Source organism: Hypanus sabinus, chromosome 13 (assembly GCF_030144855.1).
Source record: "Hypanus sabinus isolate sHypSab1 chromosome 13, sHypSab1.hap1, whole genome shotgun sequence".
Taxonomy (NCBI): domain Eukaryota; kingdom Metazoa; phylum Chordata; class Chondrichthyes; order Myliobatiformes; family Dasyatidae; genus Hypanus; species Hypanus sabinus.
This window is the reverse complement of record NC_082718.1, coordinates 86,770,797-86,790,732: the sequence shown is the minus strand read 5'-3', so window position 1 is coordinate 86,790,732 and position 19,936 is coordinate 86,770,797. Positions and strand designations below refer to the sequence as shown.

Below are 19,936 nucleotides of genomic sequence, written 5' to 3'. Positions count from 1 at the left end.
TTCTTACTCCCAAAGTGGATAACCTCACACTTATTCACATTAAACGCCATCTGCCAAGTATCTGCCTACTCACCCAGCCTATCCAAGTCACCCTGAATTCTCCTAACATCCTCATCACATGTCACCCTGCCACCCAGCTTAGTATCATCAGCAAATTTGCTGATGTTATTTTCAATGCCTTCATCCAAATCGTTGACGTAAATTGTAAACAGCTGTGGTCCCAATATCGAGCCCTGTGGCACCCCACTAGTCACCACCTGCCATTCCAAGAAACACCCATTCACCGCTACCCTTTGCTTTCTATCTGCCAACCAGTTTTCTATCCATGTCAATGTCTTCCCCCCGATACCCTGAGCTTTGATTTTACCCACCAATCTCCTATGTGGGACCTTATCAAATGCCTTCTGAAAACTGAGGTACACTACATCCACTGGATTTCCCCCGTCTAACTTCCTGGTTACATCCTCGAAAAACTCCAACAGATTAGTCAAGCATGATTTACCCTTGGTAAATCCATGCTGGCTGGGCCCAATCCTATCACTGCTATCTAGATATGCCACTACTTCATCCTTAATAATGGACTCTAGTATCTTCCCCACCACCGATGTCAGGCTGACAGGTCGATAGTTTGTTTTCTCCCTCCCTCCTTTCTTAAAAAGTGGGATAATATTAGCCATTCTCCAATCCTCAGGAACTGATCCTAAGTCTAAGGAATATTGGAAAATGATTACCAATGCATCCGCAATTTCCAGGGCCACCTCCTTTAGTACCCTAGGATGCAGACCATCCAGACCTGGGGATTTGTCAGCCTTCAGTCCCATCAGTCTTCTCATCACCGTTTCCTTCCTAATGTCAATCGGTTTCATTTCCTCTGTTACCCTATGTCCTTGGCCCATCTATACATCTGGGAGATTGCTTGTGTCTTCATTAGTGAAAACAGATCTAAAGTACTCCTTAAATTCTTCTGCCATTTCTCTGTTTCCCATTACAATTTCACCCAATTCATTCTTCAAGGGCCCAACATTGTTCCTAACTATCTTCTTTCTCTTCACATACCTAAAAAAGCTTTTGCTATCTTCCTTTATATTCCTGGCTAGCTTGCATTCATACCTCATTTTTTTCCCCGTATTGTCTTTTTAGTTAAGTCCTGTTGTTCCTTAAAAACTTCCCAATCATCCGTCCTCCCACTCACCTTAGCTCTGTCATACTTCCTTTTTTTTAATGCTATGCAATCTCTGACTTCCTTTGTCAACCACTGTGGCCCCTTTCCCCCCCTTTGAATCCTTCCTTCTCTGGGGGATGAACTGATTTTGTACCTTGTGCATTATTCCCAAGAATACCCGCCATTGTTGTTCCACTGTCTTTTCTGCTAGGCTAACCGTCCAGTTAACTTTGGCCTGCTCCTCCCTCATGGCTCCATAGTTTCCCCTGTTCAACTGCAACACTGACACCTCCGAGCTGCCCTTATCCTTCTCAAATTGCAGATAAAAACTTATCATATTATGGTCACTACCCCCTAATGGCTCCTTTACTTCAAGATCGTTTATCAAATCCTGTTCATTACATAACACTAAATCCAGAATAACCTTGTCCCTGGTCGGCTCTCGTACAAGCTGTTCCAAGAATGCATCCCGTAGGCACTCTACAAACTCCCTATCCTGTGGTCCAGCACCAACCTGATTCTCCCAGATCACCTGCATGTTGAAATCCCCCATAACTACTGCGACATTACCTTTGCCACATGCCAATGTTAACTCCCTATTCAACTGGCACCCAATATCCATGCTACTGTTTGGTGGCTTGTAGACAACACCCATTTGGGTCCTTTTGCCCTTACTGTTCCTCAGTTCTATCCACACAGACTCTACTTCTCCTGACCCTATGTCCCCCCTTGCAAAGGACTGAATCTCATTCCTCACCAACAGGGCCACCCCACCCCCTCTGCCCACAATTCTGTCCCTACGATAGCACGTATACCCTTGTACATTCATTTCCCAGGTCTGATCTCCCTGCAGCCATGTCTCCGTTATCCCAACAACATCATAGTTACCCGTTCGCACCTGGGCTTCAAGCTCATCCGCCTTATTTCTGACACATTGTGCATTCAGATCTAGAATTTTTAGCCCATTTCTCCTCTCTCTGTTTGAATCGTTGCCTATTGTGCTTAACCCAGCTCCCCGAACTCCCATTGGGCTATATGCCCCTAGAATTTTGTTGTCCTTCTTAAATTTACTTATTCTTTCAACACATTAACTCCATGTTCCATCAGACCATCCCTCTGTACATGTGTCCTCCTTATCACTTGTTCCGCCTCACCTTTCTCTATTAACACTTAATATTCCGGAACCGTGTAGCCCCACCTGTCCCTTATTCTTCCTCTCGCTATCCTCCCTCACATTCTGGATCCCTGCCCCCTGCAAATTTAGTTTAAACCACCCCCCCCCCAAGAAGCACTAGCAAACTTCCCTGCAATAATGTTAGTACCGCTCCAGTTCAGGTGTAAACCGTCCCTTCGGAACAGATCCCACCTTCCCTGGAACAAAGCCCAATTATCTACAAACCTGAAGCCCTCCCTCCTGCACCATCCTCTCCTCAGCCAAGTATTAATCTTTATAATCTTTCTGTTTCTTGCCTCACTCGCATGTGGCACAGGTAGCAATCCTGAGATTGTTACCCTGGAGGTCCTGCTCTTCAGCTTCGCACCTAACTCCCTGAACTCCCTACGCAGGACCCCCTCACTCATCCTACCCACGTCATTGGTCCCTACACGGACCACAACATCTGGAGTCTTGCCCTCCCTCTTGAGAATAACCTGCACCCGATCTGAGATGTCTTCTGATGAGAATCAAGATCCCTGAGTCAACTTTCGTTAAAGACAAAAAGTGTAATAGAACAAGAAAGGGTGCAGATGCTAGAAATCCAAAACAATACACACAGAGCTGTGAAGGAACTTAGCAGGTCAGGCAGATGTTTCAGGCTGAAACCCTTCTTCAGGACTGAGAAGGAAGGGGGAAGATGCCAGAATAAAAAAGTGGAGGGAGAGGGGAAGGAGGCTAGCTGGAAGGTGATAGGTGAAGCCAGCTGGGTGGGGAAGGTCAAGGCTGGAGAAGAAGGAACCTGATAGGAGAAGAGAGTGGACAATGGGAGAAAGGGAAGGGGGATAAGAGCTGGGTGATAGGCAGGTAAGAAGTAGTGAAAAGTTAGGATGGGGAATAGAGGACGTGTGGGAGGAGGTATGGGGGTGGGTGGAGTTTGTTCTCTGGAAGGAGAAATGAAACCGGAAAGTGTGATAGAAGATTGATGTCTGATCATCTAATGTCCCTTCACCCATGAGTCATGTAGGAGTCACTTATCTGCTTATTATCAGTTTGTGTTGTGTATCCTCACTCTGGGTTAAACTAATTTGTCACGTGGGTTTAGGTGGTGATAGAAATAAATGAATATAGTCACCTGTTCACCTGCATGACGGCATAGAGCCCACCGCTGCCTGTAAGGAGTTTGTACGTTCTCCCCATGACCCCATGGGTTTCCTCTGGGTGCTCAGGTTTCCTCCCACAGTCCAAAGACGTACTGGTTGGTAGGTTAATTGGTCATTGTAAATTGTCCTGTGATTAGGCTCAGATTAAATCGACAGTTTGCTGGGTGCCCAGATGGGCCTATTCCTCGCTGTATCTAAACAAATAAAAATATAGAGGGGGGTGAGTAGGGGTACATATCTTTTGTTGACTGCTTGTCTTTATTTAAATTTGATCCAATTACACTCGTCGCGCTTGTTTTTGTTTTACATGAATCACGGAAGAGTCGAATGATTTTATTGTTGGTTTGAAGAAAGAATTAGATGTGCTTTTCGACTTGAAATTCAGATAGCTGGAAGCACATCATACAGCGCAATACTCCCTCACCTAGCCTCTCAGCAACTTTGAGTTTGTTTTTAAGTAGTCGCTACAGGTGGTTGAGATCTGAACTTACCACCTGAAAGGGTGGTAGAAGCAGGACCCTCATCACATTGAAGTTACACATGTGTAGACTTGAAGAGCCGTGAACTGCAAGGCCAAGGGCCCTTAAAAGTAGTATGTTGCTGGAGGTTTCTCTTCTTGGTCTAGCAAGATTTTAATGGGTTGAATAGCCTCCACTTGTACTAAGAATTTTCTGTGATTCACCATGTAAGATAATCCTATGCTCTATCAGTGTCATCTGCACTCTTGGCTGTCTGTTCCTCACCTCTAGGATTTCTTCCATGGATTTCTCTATCTCATTTTTCCTTTAACTCACTCACCACATCTTACTATTATATTTGGCTCCATGTCAAATTTTGCTTTATGACAGAGATGTGAAGAACTTGGCACGTCTTACTGTTCTAGTTATGTAAATTTTTCATGCTGTAACTTGGGTGGCGGAGTGGAGATATGTCTCCACCTGCCAGTCACGCCTTGGAAAGGTGTGGCACCTGCTCAGCCCCACAATCAGGGTCGTGTGAAACCATGGAAACAGGTGGTGGATGGTCGTACGAGCAGCTGGTGCAGATCACAAGTCCTGGTTATACGACCACTGACACCAGGCAGACAATCTCTGAAGAGTATTGATAATGTCTCGGGTCACCTGTATTACAAGCAAGGCAATGGTGACCACTTCTGCAGAAAAATTGCTAAGATTAATCATGATCATGAGACCATGATCACCCATATCATACAATATGGCACATAATGATGATGTCATATGACATGGCCCATAATTATGATGAATTCCAGTCATTTATATGACGCCACTTCTGCATAATCGTTTGACCTGAAACTTACCTTCTCCTTAACTTGGAAACAGTTTTTGGAAGGAAGGTTTTAAGCATAGTATAATGTATATCCAGAATTATTAAGGTAATTTCACCAACAGGCAAAAGTTACAAGTAGCGAGCAAGTCATTCCAAGTAGCTTGGTTTGTCCCTTAACTGGTTAAATGGTTCACCCTTCACGTTTAACATGGTAAAGGTATCCCCATCACGATTAATAGTCAAAGCCATAGTAGAAATTTGGGAGTATTCCATATGATATTTGGAACATCCATTCTACACAATTCTCATCCCACTATGCCACACAAATTAGATTGTTCTTCACCATGTACCATTTAAAGATCAGATAATGTCAAAGTTCAGTGTTCAAAGTTTACTATCATATACAACACTAAGATTCATTTTATTGTGGGCATACTGAATAAATCAATAGAATATTAACAATAACAGAATGAATGAAAGGCCGCCCGTCTACAGCGTCCAAGCAGAGTGCAGAAGACAATAAACTGTGCGAATGCAAAAATAAATGAATAATAAATATGGCAATAAGTATCAAGTGTTACGTCTGTAGCCCCCTCCTCTGTGAGAATCACAAGATCACTCTTGGGTTGGGTCAAGGGGCCCAGGAAATGGGAAAAGAGACGAGCAGGCTGGCTCGTTTCCCCAGCAATGTAAAGCTACGGGACATGGCCATTGTCTCTTGGAGACCAATTTGTGGATTGAGCTACTATACTACGTGAACGCCCTCAGGCAAAGTGGAGGTTGAGGGAGAGAGTGCACACCCCCAACCTGATTGACATCTACGACCCTGCGAGTCAGGATAAAAGAGGGTCTGTAGGAACAGTCCCTCAGACGCACCAGAAGAAACGTTCAGCGACCACGTAACAGCAGGAAGTCATCTGAAGGAGGCCACGTGCGTTCAATTCCGTGGCTGGAACCACAGGAAACAGCTTTTAGCTAACAACGGGGTAATCCGCTCCCCTGACCCAACGGATTGGCATCATAACAGACCTGGGCAAGTTTAAACGGCATCGCTCTTAAACCCAACAACGCTGCAGCTTGAACGAACTGATAGTGACTGTTATCTTTCCATCAGACAATACATTATCCCCTAGACAACAATAGTTATTTCTTATTGGTTATTATTATACCCGCGCTTTAGATTTAGTATTGACGATGTATATTATCTGTATGTTTGCATTAATCTTATTTTTGTGCCCTTTATCAATGAATACTTTAAAAAATAGTACCATCAGACTTCAACGGACCTCTCTATCTTTGCTGGTAAGTGACCCAGTTACTGGATTTCGTAACAAAGTTGGGGTTCTTGTCTCGAGATTTGGCACCAAATTGGGAGGCCAGTGAATCGGGATTGTAAGTCCAAACTTGGATCTGGTTATGCGGGTAGCCAGACGGGAAACCAGCAAAGATGGACGTGGGTGAATTTATAGAAAACCCGACTCTGGAGGCGCTGGAGGTGGCCTCCAAATTGGACTTGATAAAATTGGCGAAGGAGTTAAACCTTGCAGGGGTGAGGTTGTCAGTGAAAAAGCGGGAGGTGCGAAGGGCAATAACTCAGTATTATATTGGGAAGAATGTGTTTACAGCTGAGGTATTGGAAAATATCCCTGAAAAGGTACCAGCTAGTGGGACGGCTCAGTTAGAGTTGGAGAAATTAAAGTTGGAACATGCAATTAAGTTAAAGCAGCTGGAGGCAGCTGTGAGAGAGAGAGAGAGAGAGAGCAAGAGAGGGAAAGGGCCGAGAGAGAGAAAGAGAGGGAGCATGCGCTTCAGCTGAAGGAGTTAGAGGTGAAACGAGAGCATGAAATGCGGTTAAAACAGCTGGAGGCAGCTGAGAAAGAGAAACAGAGGAAACATGACTTGGAGATGGAGAAGTTACGGCAGGAGCCACGAGTTCCGGGGTCAGACCGAGAGGAGTGGTTCAATGTTAGTCGAGAGTTGAGGTTAGTACTTCCGTTCGAAGAGACAGATGTTGATAGTTATTTCTTGCTTTTTGAAAAGGTGGCAGCGAATCAGAAGTGGCCCAGAGATCAGTGGGTGGCGTTGTTACAAAGTGTGTTAAAGGGGAAGGCACAGCGGGCGTATACGGCGTTGGCCATGGTGGAGGAGAGTTATGACAATGTAAAGGCGGCCATTCTCTAGAGTTATGAGCTAGTACCTGAGGCGTATAGACTAAAGTTCAGAAATTTAAGGAAAGGGTGGAATCAGACATATACGGAATTCGCCTATGAGAAGGGTGTGCTCTTGGACCGGTGGTACACCGCAGAGAGAGTGGGAGAGGATTATGGGCGTCTCAGGGAGTTAAATCTGATTGAGGAATTTAAAGGTTGTGTTTCAGAGGATATCCGGATGTATTTGAATGAGAAACCGCATAAGTCCATCTCGGAATTTGCTAGGTTCACAGATGAATATGCCCTAACCCACAAGACAAAGTTTTCCTCGAATAAAAGTTCCCAGAGAGACCATGGGAACGATCGAGAAAGTCCGCTGGCTGAGGCAGAGGTCCCACCGGAAGCTAGTGGTAAGGTTGAGGGGGAAAGGCCAGACGACCAGAGATTTCCAGGCTTGACCTATTTAAATTGTGGAAAGGGGGGGACATATTGCATCTTGGTGTTTTGCTCCGAGGAAAGAGACAGGAAAAGGGAAAGCAGCAGTCCCTATCAGATGTGCTGTGGTAATCAGTAAATCGACAAGAGAGCCCTGGGTAGAAAGAGTACGAGAAGGGTCTGAGACTTGTCTGTCACACGGAACCATGTCTGTGAGGGAGGGAGACACACCCGTTCCTGTACGGATCTGGAGAGACACGGGGGCTGAGCTGTCGTTGAAAAGGAGTAAGGTACTAGAGTTTGGTCCCCAGACAGGAGAGGTAGCCCTGAGAGGCATAGGCAAATGGACCGAAGTGGTGCCCTTGCATAGGGTCATTCTGAATTGTGAGCTGGTGTCTGGACCAGTGGAATTGGAGGTACTGCCGGAGATGCCGGGGGAAGGCATGGTCGTCCTTCTGGGTAACGACTTAGCGGGTGGAAAGATGGGTGCAGCCGTGAAGCTGACAACCAAGTCTGTGAGGTTTGAGGTCCCGCCCCTAGATTCCAAGATCTATCCCACATGCGCGGTCACTGGCAGCCTGCCAAGAGAGGCAGCTGAGAACGAGAGCAGTTTAAATCTGGCCAGTTTTGATTTGGCCGAGACGTTTCTACCGACCCTGTACCACGAGGGTTTAGAGGGTGGTAAAACGAAGAGTAGTAAAGTGAAAGAGGGTAAGGGAGCAGAGGTAGATCTTCCCTTAGCGAGGAGAAAGGTCCTAGAGGCAGAAAATAAAGATGAGGAACCGATGGAGAGGGTAAGAGGTCCAGAGTTGGACAGGAATGATCTGTCTGGTTTGGCAGAACTGTTTGAAGAAGTTGAAAATTCTAAAGGTGTTCCCCATAATGAAATGAGGGCAATCCTAGATGTAAAGGGTACCCTTGCCTCGAAGAAGTCTGCTGGGTTGGCAGATGAGGTTGTTTCAGCCCACGGGGTTGAGTTTACTCCAGAAGGGAGTTGCCCAGAGAGTACCTGGGAGGATCAGGGAAACGGAGAATTTGAAAAGGGTACGGGTATTGAAAGCCTGGAAGAGGCCAATATTCCGTTTGAGTGTGTCCAAGATGGGGATGCATGTGGTACTGAACCTAGTAACAGAGCTCAGATAAAGTCTGAGGTATTTGATTCAGTGGAACAAGACGGCCGTCCTTGTGGGTCAGATAGACTTGGTTCAGTGAAGAAAGGGTTAACCTTGTTAATAGTGGGATGTGAGAGTTCCCAGGTGTTTGTGCTAGAAGGTGTTTTGAAAGTTAATGTGGAGTTCAAAGATGGGGAGATAAATATTATCATTGAAGGAAACAGGAAATCTGTAGTTCCCAAATCGAATGAAGACATTTTAAACCCTGCCGATCGCTTACTGATTCAGCCGGAAGGTGACGGGGCCCCCCACGCTATTGTTATTCCAGAGTGTGGTGTGAAAAGGCAGAATTTGAAATGCTGCTTGAGCAAAGCGGTCGAACTGAAAACACACAGCCTGAAGGGTCCTGACGAGAGGGCTCGCCACCTGTGTAAAATTAAAGAGTTGGGTGGAAATTCAGAAGATGGTCTAAGTTTGGGACACGGTGTTGATAAAATAATTCCTATATCTCACCACATTACCCAAGCTCCCCACGTGGGACCTCACCGGAAAAGAGGCGACGGTTAATGGGGATGCTGTGGCGACCCATTTCCTGGCACATCCTAACCGGCTCACTATTAGATAGCCTACGGGGGTTTGCGTGCACAGAGCTTTGGAGCCTCTGTGCCACGGGGGGCAGGTTGAGGGAGGCTTAAAAGTGAGGCTGAGGATTTCGAATAAAGTTTTTTCCTTCGACTGCAGTTACCGACTCCGTGTCATAATTTTAGCGCTGCATGTAACACACCGCTACAACTGGTGACCCCGACGGTCCAAACGATTTTTGGACCAGAAATGACCGACGGCGCCTCTGTTCATGCGGTTTCGTTGAAACTGCCGGGTTTCTGGACACAGCGACCGAACCTATGGTTCCAGCAACCTGAAGCCCAATTCCACGTTCGCCAGATCACCTCAGAAGACACCCGCTACTACTACGTGGTGAGCTCCCTCGACCAGGACACAGCGGCCCAGGTCGCGGAGTTCGTACAGTCGCCCCCGGCAGACGGCAAGTACATGGAATTCAAAGCCCTGCTCCTCAGGACTTTCGGACTCTCACGGCTCAAGCGGGCTGCCCGTTTACTGCACCTGGATGGCTTGGGAGACAGACCTCCATCGGCTTTAATGAATGAGATGCTGTCCCTGGCCGGAGGTCACAAGCCCTGCCTCATGTTTCAGCAGGCATTCCTGGAGCAGCTGCCCGAGGACATACGCCTGCTGTTGTCCGACGCGGATTTCAGTGACCCCCGGAAGGTGGCAGCCCGGGTGGACTTTCTATGGAACGCCAAAAAGGTGAGCGGGGCGTCCATCGCACGGATCTCCCAGCAGCAAACCAGTCCAGGCCCGGCCGCAGAGCCCGCCAACCCCCGGCCCAATGAACACTGGTGCTTCTACCACCACCGGTGGGGAGCAGAAGCCCGCAGTTGTCGCCCGCCCTGCAAGTTCCCGGGAAACGTCAGGGCCAGCCGCCGCTGATGGCTACGGCGGCTGGCCATCGGGATAGCCTCCTGTATGTGTGGGATAGAAGGTCGGGACGCCGGTTTTTGGTCGATACTGGTGCCGAGATCAGCGTTTTACCTCCGACGAGTTACGACACCCGCAGCAGGGCACCGGGTCCCCCCCTGAGGGCCGTGAACGGCAGCACAGTAAGGACCTATGGCACCCGTCAGGTGCAGCTACAGTTCGGCTCCAGCCAGTTCACGTGGGACTTTACACTGGCCGCCGTAGCCCAACCGCTTCTGGGTGCGGATTTTTTGCGGGCTCACAGCCTGCTGGTCGACCTGCCCAGGAAGAGACGTTTCAGGCGTTCTCCCTGGGTGCAGCCCAGTTGCCAGCCCCTCACCTCGGCTCCATCACGCTGTCTGACAACGACTTCACCAGGGTCCTGGAGGATTTCCCATCTGTTCTGGCACCGCAGTTCACAGCGGCCATGCCCCGACACGGCGTACAGCACCACATCCCGACCCAGGGACCACCCCTCCACGCCCGCGCTCAGTGGCTTCCCCCGGACAAGCTCCAACTGGCGAAGGAGGAGTTCCAGAGGATGGAGGAATTGGGGATCATCCGGCGGTCCGACAGCCCATGGGCCATGGTGCCCAAAGCGACGGGAGGCTGGAGACCGTGCGGCGACTACCGCAGGCTGAACGAGGCTACTACACCGGACTGCTACCCTGTGCCGCACATTCAGGACTTTGCAGCAAACCTGCACGGTGCACAGATCTTCTCCAAGGTAGACCTCGTCCGAGGGTACCATCAAATCCCGATGCATCCTGATGACGTCCCCAAAACAGCTCTCATCACCCCGTTTGGCCTTTTCGAGTTCCTCCGCATGCCGTTCGGCCTAAAGAATGCCGCACAGACGTTCCAGCGGCTAATGGACTTCGCGTTCATCTATTTGGACGACATCCTCATAGCCAGCAGCAGTCGTCAGGAGCATCTGTCCCACCTCCGTCAACTCTGCGCCCGACTGAGTGAGTACGGTCTTACAATCAACCCCACCAAATGCCAGTTCGGACTCGATGCCATTGACTTCCTGGGCCACAGGATTACTAAAGACGGAGCAACCCCTCTGCCCACTAAGGTAGATGCGATCCGCCACTTCCCCCGACCCACCACGATCAAAGGCCTTCAGGAATTCGTAGGTATGGTCAATTTCTACCACCGCTTCCGCCCTTCAGCTGCCCAGATCATGCGCCCCCTGTTCGCCCTGATGTCGGGTCCGAGCAAGGACATTACCTGGGATGAGGAGTCCGCCGCCACTTTCGTTCAAATGAAGGAAGCTTTGGCGAACGCCGCAATGCTAGTACATCCCAGAATGGACGCCCCTACCACCCTCACAGTGGACGCATCTAACATGGCAGTCGGTGGGGTGCTGGAGCAACTCATCGCAGGTCGCTGGCAACCCCTGGCGTTTTTCAGCAAACACCTGCGGCCACCCGAGCTCAAGTACAGTGCTTTCGACCGGGAACTGTTGGCGCTCTACCTGGCAATCCGGCATTTCAGGTACTTCCTAGAAGGTCGGCACTTCACCGCGTTCACGGACCACAAACCGCTTACCTTTGCGTTTACAAAAGCGTCCGACCCCTGGTCGTCCCGCCAGCAACGCCACCTGTCCTACATCTCTGAATACTCGACGGATGTCCGGCACGTCTCGGGTAAGGACAATGTCGTGGCTGATGCGCTCTCTCGCCCTACCGTTCATGCCCTTTCCCAAGGCACTGGCAGAGGCACAGCAAGCAGATGAGGAGATTCCGAGTTACAGAACCGCAGTCTCCGGTTTGCAGCTCCAGGACCTCCCCGTGGGCCCAGGTGAGAGGACCCTACTCTGTGACGTCACCACCGACCAGCCCCGTCCCATTGTCCCGGCAAACTGGCGGCGCCATGTTTTCGACTCCATTCATAACTTAGCACATCCCTCCAGCAGGTTCGTTTGGCACGGACTCCGCAAACAGGTCAGTGAATGGGCCAAAACGTGCATGCACTGCCAGACGGCCAAGGTGCAGCGGCACACCAAAGCCCCACCGCAGCAGTTCCATCCCACCCACCGGCGTTTCGACCACATTCATGTGGATATCGTGGGCCCCCTGCCAGTGTCGCGCAGAGCGCAGCACCTCCTGACTATCATGGACCAGTTCACAAGATGGCCAGAGGCGGTCCCGCTCACTGACACCACCTCCGAATCTTGCGCCCGAGCCCTGATCACCACCTGGATATCTCGCTTTGGTGTACTGGCCCACATTACCTCCGACAGAGGCGCCCAGTTCACCTCCAGCCTGTGGTCAGCTATGGCCAGCCTTTTGGGGACTCAGCTGCACCACACAACTGCCTACCACCCACAGTCGAACGGGCTAGTGGAGCGTTTCCACCATCACCTGAAGTCGGCCCTCATGGCCCGCCTGCGAGGAGCCAACTGGGCGGACGAGCTTCCCTGGGTCCTACTCGGCATCCGCACAGTGCCCAAGGACGACTTTGGTGTTGTGTTAGATTCTAACACCCTGTAAGGCTCTGTATTAATTCATTTTTTTCCGATGGTAAAAGACGCACTGAAGAAAGTGGGTGTTACGTCTGTAGCCCCCTCCTTTGTGAGAATCGCAAGATCACTCTTGGGTTGGGTCAAGGGGCCCAGGAAATGGGAAAAGAGACGAGCAGGCTGGCTCGTTTCCCTGGCGATGTAAAGCTACGGGACATGGCCATTGTCTCTTGGAGACCAATTTGTGGATTGAGCTACTATACTACGTGAACGCCCTCAGGCAAAGTGGAGGTTGAGGGAGAGAGTGCACACCCCCAACCTGATTGACATCTACAACCCTGCGAGTCAGGATAAAAGAGGGTCTGTAAGAACAGTCCCTCAGACTCACCAGAAGAAACGTTCAGCGACCATGTAACAGCAGGAAGTCATCTGAAGGAGGCCACGTGCGTTCAATTCCGTGGCTGGAACCACGGAAAACAGCTTTTAGCTAACAACGGGGGAATCCGCTCCCCTGACCCAACGGATTGGCATCATAAAAGACCTGGGCAAGTTTAAACGGCATCGCTCTTAAACCCAACAACGCTGCAGCTTGAACGAACTGATAGTGACTGTTATCTTTCCATCGGACAATACATTATCCCCTAGATAATGATAGAGCTATTTCTTATTGGTTATTATTATACCCGCGCTTTAGATTTAGTATTGACGACGTATATTATCTGTATGTTTGCATTAATCTTATTTTTGTGCCCATTTATCAATAAATACTTTTAAAAATAGTACCATCAGACTTCAACGGACCTCTCTATCTTTGCTGGTAAGTGATCCAGTTACGGGATTTCGTAACACAAGAGTCCTCGAAAGTGAGTCCATTGGTTGCGGGAGCATTTCAGTGATGTTGGGTGTAGTTTCAGTGAAGTTGGGTGTAGTTTGGTTCAAGAGCCGGGTGCTGTTGAGTAAGCAGATGATGCTTCCATGGGATGCAAGGAAGCAAAATAGTGTAGCATTGTGATATCAGCTATCTTCATAAGATTTGAGTAACTACACGAGTTTGCTCTTCCTGGCAAACCCTGAGTGGCACGACTCTGCGGTTTCAGCAAAGTTCAAGCCTGACTGCTCTAATGGTAGAAATGCTCTTAGCAATGAGACCAATGCTTAGCCCTTGAGACCATTTGACTTGGTCTTGTCTAGAGGCAAACTCTGTGACCAGCGCACAAAGGAGCATATGAAGGGGGGTTACTGACTGAAGGGGTTTAGGGTGGGCAGTCCTTTGTTCAGAGGTTCCATTCTGATGTTCTTTTCCCCTAGCAGCCCTGCAAAGCTCCACCGCCTGTAAGTGAATCAGTGAATCGCTGCCTCACCTGGGAAAACCATTCGTGTCCCTGGAGAGAGGAAGGGAGGAGTTACAGGGTCAGCTCCTGTAATTCCTGCAGTGGAAGTTGTGAAAAGGGGTAGGCTGGGGGACGTAGGAAACTGGATCGTGGAGTCCAAAAGGGAATGGTCACTTCAGCATGTTGAAAGGGAGGGATGAAATGTGCCTGGTGATGAAATCTCATTGAAAATGATAATAGTCATAAAGGATGATATGCAAAGCCTGGGGCTGAAGAAATGGAGAGGAATCAGGCCCCTTGCAGTATCCAGGAAGAGAAGGGTTGAGGGGAGAACATAGATGAGTTGTGTTCAAGGTCTCTGTAGGTTATGGCAGAAGGGTTCAAGAAGAAGGAAAATATCCTGTGTGGAAATTTCCCTGACTTCATACCCTGAGACCTGAGATGGTCATTCTGTCAGAAACCTCGAAGCAGGGTCATGGTAGAACTGACAGTGCCTTGGGAAGACCAGATTGAGGAGGCGTCTGAGTGTAAGAAAGCCAAAATACCTGGAGCTGGTCGAGCAGTGCCAGAGACATGATTGGAGGGCACGATGTGAACCTATAGAAAGAGTGGTGTAGAGGTTTTGCTGGCTGTTCACTCTGAAGAACCTTCTCTGTCCTAGGCATTATGAGGGCCGCAAAGAGAAGACCTATCAGGACCGTCACAGAGGCTGCTGAACAAGCCGCCAGGTGTCTATGGATCGAGAGGTGTGAACTGTTGACCAGTCCTGCTGGGACACAAGCCTGATCAACCCTGGCTGGGTTGCCAGGGCGAGGGTGGCTGATACTGGAAAACCTGAAACACCCAATGACCTCAGGTTACATCACTGATGATGTTTCCCCAGGATATATCTCAGCATCAACATTTATTTAGCAGTTTTATTATTCCTTTGTATCTTCTCTGGCTACCTACCCTTAAATGTGGTAGAACAAAGGACCCTATGGAAAATCCTGGCAATTCTGGACAATGTTTCTCACCCTCTGCATGCTACCTTGGCTGAACAGAGGAGCACGTTTAGTAATAGATTAAGACAACTACACTACTCCAAAGAGCACAATATGAGGTCATTTTTACCCTTGGCCATTAGGCTCTATAATGAGTCAACCTATAGCCGGGAAAATGATGACTCCTTCCTGTTATACTGCTTGAGGTAATTTGTTTTTTATTCTTTCTAATTTCTAATATTTGGATATCTGGACACTCGTAATGCTACTGTAACACTGTAATTTCCTTTGGGATCAATAAAGTATAGCAGATAGCTTTCATATCTCTTTTCCTGTCACTCACTATATCTGTCTCTCTCTCTTTCTTTCTCTCACTCCCACTGTCCATCTCTCTCTCTTCCTCCCTCCCTCCCTTAGACAGTAATATATTTCTCTTTACCCCAATGCTATCAAACCTGTTGAGTGTTTCCTGCATGTTCAGTTTTTAATTGATATTATCATTGTAGGTATGGTAATTTTTCATTCATTGCTGCCTTTACATACACTAACTAGTGTGAGTATATGGAAGGAGAGAATTCTCATTTCAAGTCATTTGAGGTCCCTAACTCCAATGGTCCTGCCTTCAATCGTGCTGGTTACCTTCTGGGTTCCCCAAATATTATTTGCAATAGAGCAGTGGTTCACCCCCAGTTTCTTGTCCCCTGGTGGGGGTCTGTTCTCACTTCACAAAGGAAAAAGAAAGAAAAGCAAGTGATTTTATAAGTTGAATGGATGGACGGGAACCTTTACTAATGATTCCTGTGAGAGAGGCACGGTGTTGCATTAAGATGAGATTGAATGATGGAGGTGTCTGAACAGAAGAGAATGTGAAAAAGTTTAAAGAAAAACAACATGCTGGCGCCTAGCATAATGCTATCATGGTGCCAGTGACGTGGGCTCTATTCAGCCTCTGCCTGTGAGGAGTTTGTACGTTCGCCCCGTGGCTGTGTGGGTTTCCTCCCACATCCTGAAGACCTGGAATTGAGTAGGTCAGATGGGTGTAATTGGGCTTGTTGGGTTGGAAGAGCTGTATACCTACAAATCTTTAAAAAATTAAAAGTTAAAAACTTACCTGCAAGTTTCCTTTCTATCTGACTTTCAAGCAAATTTACAGTCAAGTCACAAGACTCCGTTAAAAAATATTCATCAGCGAAGTAAATTGATATTGAAGTGGGAAACCAATTTTTTTGAAAGGTGCAGGTGTCATAGATTGTTTCAGCAGGACATTTTAAAGGAGATTTAGTCAGCTGAATGAACAAAATGAATATTAAAGAGAGTGAAGAATGAGCGGAAAATGGCTAGGGCGGAGAAAATGACTGCAGCTGGAAGAACTGGGTGGCCACATTCATGATTTTTTTGCTTCACTATTTTGTGCTTTGCTTCGATGGTGAGAGCCCCTCAGTCCTTGAGTAGGGGAACTCAAAGCGATGCAGAAGATTGTAACATCGAAACAACGAGCTGCTGGTGTCCCAGTCTCCTTCTGTTGCAGGAGCAACCTCTCTCTCAGAGAGACTGTCTGTGATACCGGCGTTGCTGGGTTAGGGACTAGCTTTCTGATGGACTCTAGATCATGGTCTTTTCTAGGGGTGTTTTGCTATTGCTTGCATGGTGGATGGGGGGGTACACTTGCTGGAGCAAGAAGGGGGGTGGATGTTGATGCACTTGCTGCTGCTTGTGGATGGGAGGGGAGGGCACTTAGCGGTTCTGACATTTCTGTCATTCATAGGGTTTTCTCTGTTTCATCGATGTCTGTGAAGAGTAAGAATTTCAGGTTGCATAACTGATATTCCCTGATATTAAATTGAACCACTGAACCACTGTTTTAGCAGTGAATGTTCCTTACGAATTAATTTGTATTTAAAATATGTTGTCGGGCTGTGGATAATCATTTCCCACATGGTGTAACAAGTGAAAACTTTCCCATATAAATATTGTATTGAAGAAGCATATTGCCAGCTGGGGGCAAGCCAAGCTCTACTGTAGTTATGTCAGTTATCGAAGGGATAATAAATCTGACAAAAGAAGTGATGTATTGCAAATGTTGGAGATCTGAAATAAAATGGTGGAAAAACTCAGGAGGTCTTTGTGATTCTGTTAATATTTTAATCCAATGCCTTTTCATTAGAACTGGTGAAAGCTCTGATGATATATTACTTTCTGCTTTTATTAAAAATACTGAATGCCTTGACTGGTTCATGTTTTCTGAAATATGCATAGTTGCTTTATCTTCCGTTGGTGCTGTCTAGTGGAAGAAGTTCTCTTGCTTTACCTCCAGGACTGGTTTTCTATAGGAGAAACAAAGTTCAAAGTAAATTTATTATCAAAGTACATATATGCCCAACAACCCCCCAGTTTAATCTTAGCCTGATCACAGAACAGTTTACAATGACCAATTAACCTACCAACCGGTACGTCTTTGGACTGTGGGAGGAAACCAGAGCACCCGGAGGAAACCCACGTGGTCACGGGGAGAATGTACAAACTCCTTACAGGCAGCAGCGGGAACTGAACCCAAGTCACTAGTACTGTAAAGTGTTGTGCTAACAACTACTGTGCTGCCCCATATTATTATTAATAATAAGAAAATAAATAAACAGACTGAGAACATGAGTTGTACAGCCCTTGAAAGTGAGTCCAAGGTTGTGGAATCAGTTCAGTGTTGAGGTGAGTGAAGGTATCCACACTGGTTCAGGAGCCTGATGGTTGAAGGATAATTAACAATGTATGAACTTACTCTGTACAGGCAGGGGTACCTCAATCACCAGAGCCATATCACTAGAGCATGGGTGGCATATTCTGTGTCTTTATAACACTGGACAACAAACTTTTTCGAAAGTGTTGCTTCCTCAGAATTTTTTTTGTTTATGATAGACTGCTTGAAGCTGAACATAAGTATAATCTCAGACTACTTGTACCATGTAGGAATTCGGAGAAACAAGAAATTAACTTTTATTGAATATAATGCATTTAATTGCATAACACTTTGCAATAGTTCATTTAAGCTAGAAGTGTTTTGTTGATAATTTTTATTTGTACTCAGTATCCAACAATAATCAGCCAACATTGATGGATTCCAGTTGCCCTGATATCGTTTGTCCATGACCGCAATGTCCTGGCGAAACCTTTCACCGTGCTCGTCACTGACAGTGCCAGAATTTGCAGTGAAAAAGTCTAAGTGGGAATGCAGAAAATGTATCTTTAGTGACATGTTGCACTTCATGGTTTCATATGCTTGAAGCTGCACATAGTTTGGTGCTTTCCTGGTTGATTTGCAGAGTATCCTTTTAGTCAGTGAACAGAGTTAAGACAGGCTCCATTTGGCTCTAATGGTTGACAGAGGGAATAACTCATGCCGTCCAGACCTGTCGTGAAGAATCCCTCCTCAGGCAAGGAATTTTTAATGAGGAGGGATAAAGAGGAAGGTACACGTTTGCATCAACAAACGTCTAGGTTGAGACACAAAAGGTTTTAGTGAAGTTTTGTGTGAAAGGAAATTCTCCAAGCTGCAATGTGGATTATAGTGACAGAATTATTCTTTGCCGCAGGTGATTCCGTCTTGTCAAATACCTTCACGGACACAGTTGTAACTGGTGTTCGAGGGCCACCAGGACCACCTGGGCCTATGGGACCTATGGGTGAGTTTTGCACCATAATCACACGTTATCTTCCATTTCCCTATTGAATTACTCGGTGCTCCAATAAAATTCCATCCTTTGGGCCGGCCTTAAAATAATATTGTGGGGATAGAATTTCGTGAGTGCACTGATAATTAAATAATGAAATCTGAAGTAGCATTGGTTAATTTTTGTATCTGCCATCTCATTATATAGCAAGTCCATGCTGCTATTTGTGTTATGCAGTTGTTTGTCACTCCCCATAGGCTAGGAGCATGATCAATGTGAGTGTTGCTAGTACGTTTTTAGCACCAAGGCTGGTGACAGGCTTCTGTGGAAGCTTACTAAAGGGGTAGTGAAAAAGAAAACTGTAATGAAGAAGATGTATTCTTGAAAAGTTATATTTTGAGAAATGTATAATGTTTATTCATGGATATAAAAGTGAATTGCATATCAGAAAAGAAAACCTGAATTTATATGCATGCTAAAACTTCACTTACCATGATGTGAAAAAAGCAATAGATTTGGACCAGATGGCTTTATATATTTATGCTTTATCAACTTTAGCCTGGATCTCTGGGGGAAAAAGCATTGGGAAAGAGGAAACACATTAATTAAGCCTAACTATTCAATAACTAAGTTAGCTTGCAATTTATCATTATAGTATAATTGTCTTACACTGTTAGCAGTTGTCAACTGTAACTGTAACATATTTGTCATAAGCAAGAGAAATTCTGCAGATGCTGGAAATCTAAGCAACACACACAAATTGCTGGAGGAACTCAGCAGGTCAGGCAGCATCTATGGAAAAGAGTAAACAGTCGACATTTCAGGCCAAGATCCTTCATCAGTCCGGTTTACCTCAACTGTTTACTCTTTTCCATAGATGCTGCCTGGCCTGCTGAGTTCCTCCAGCATTTTGTGTCTGTTGCATATTTGTCATATGTAGTTCTCTGTAGGTTCTTTCATTAATAGTGATCGTTTGTTGATTATGTGCCATGTTGTAACACGTGGGTGATCATGGTCTGTGATCGTGATTGTTCTTGTAAGGTTTTTCTACAGAAGTGGCTTGCCATTACCTTCTTCTGGGCAGTGTCTTTATAAGATGGGTGACCCCAGCCGTTATCAATACTCTTAAAAGATCAGTGGTCACATAAACAGGACGTGATACGCACCAGCTGCTCATCCGACCATCCACCAGCTGCTCCCATGGCTTCATATGACCCTGATCGGTGGTGGGGGGGCTACACCTACACCCAAGGGTGACCTGCAGGCTAGAGGAAGGAAGCAGCATCTTACACCTCCCTTGGTAAAGACGTATCTCCACCCCACCATCAAATTATTATTTCTGGTTTCCCAAAAAAGCTACTAAAGCATGGTGCTGGACTTGCCATTTCACAGAAAAATCTAATTCAAACGCAAGCCTGAAATGGAATACTAAACCAGGGATGATCCTTTCCATTGGGGAGAACACAAGGATCCAGGTATGAGATCACAAGCTCTG

General features: G+C 46.9%; 1 protein-coding gene across 5 annotated transcripts in view; it reads left to right on the top strand.

Annotated features, from left to right (window-relative positions):
* The window catches only part of emid1 (EMI domain containing 1), a 466,983-nt gene that overhangs the window by 410,583 nt on the left and 36,464 nt on the right, over positions 1–19,936 (top strand). For all 5 annotated transcript variants that reach the window (XR_009515419.1, XM_059988080.1, XM_059988082.1 and 2 more), the window contains one exon: positions 18,364–18,453. Coding sequence is in view for 4 of the 5 variants with exons in the window: in XM_059988080.1 (XP_059844063.1) it covers positions 18,364–18,453 (90 nt within the window). In the remaining variant the exon portion in view is untranslated. The remainder of the gene's footprint in view (positions 1–18,363; positions 18,454–19,936) is intronic.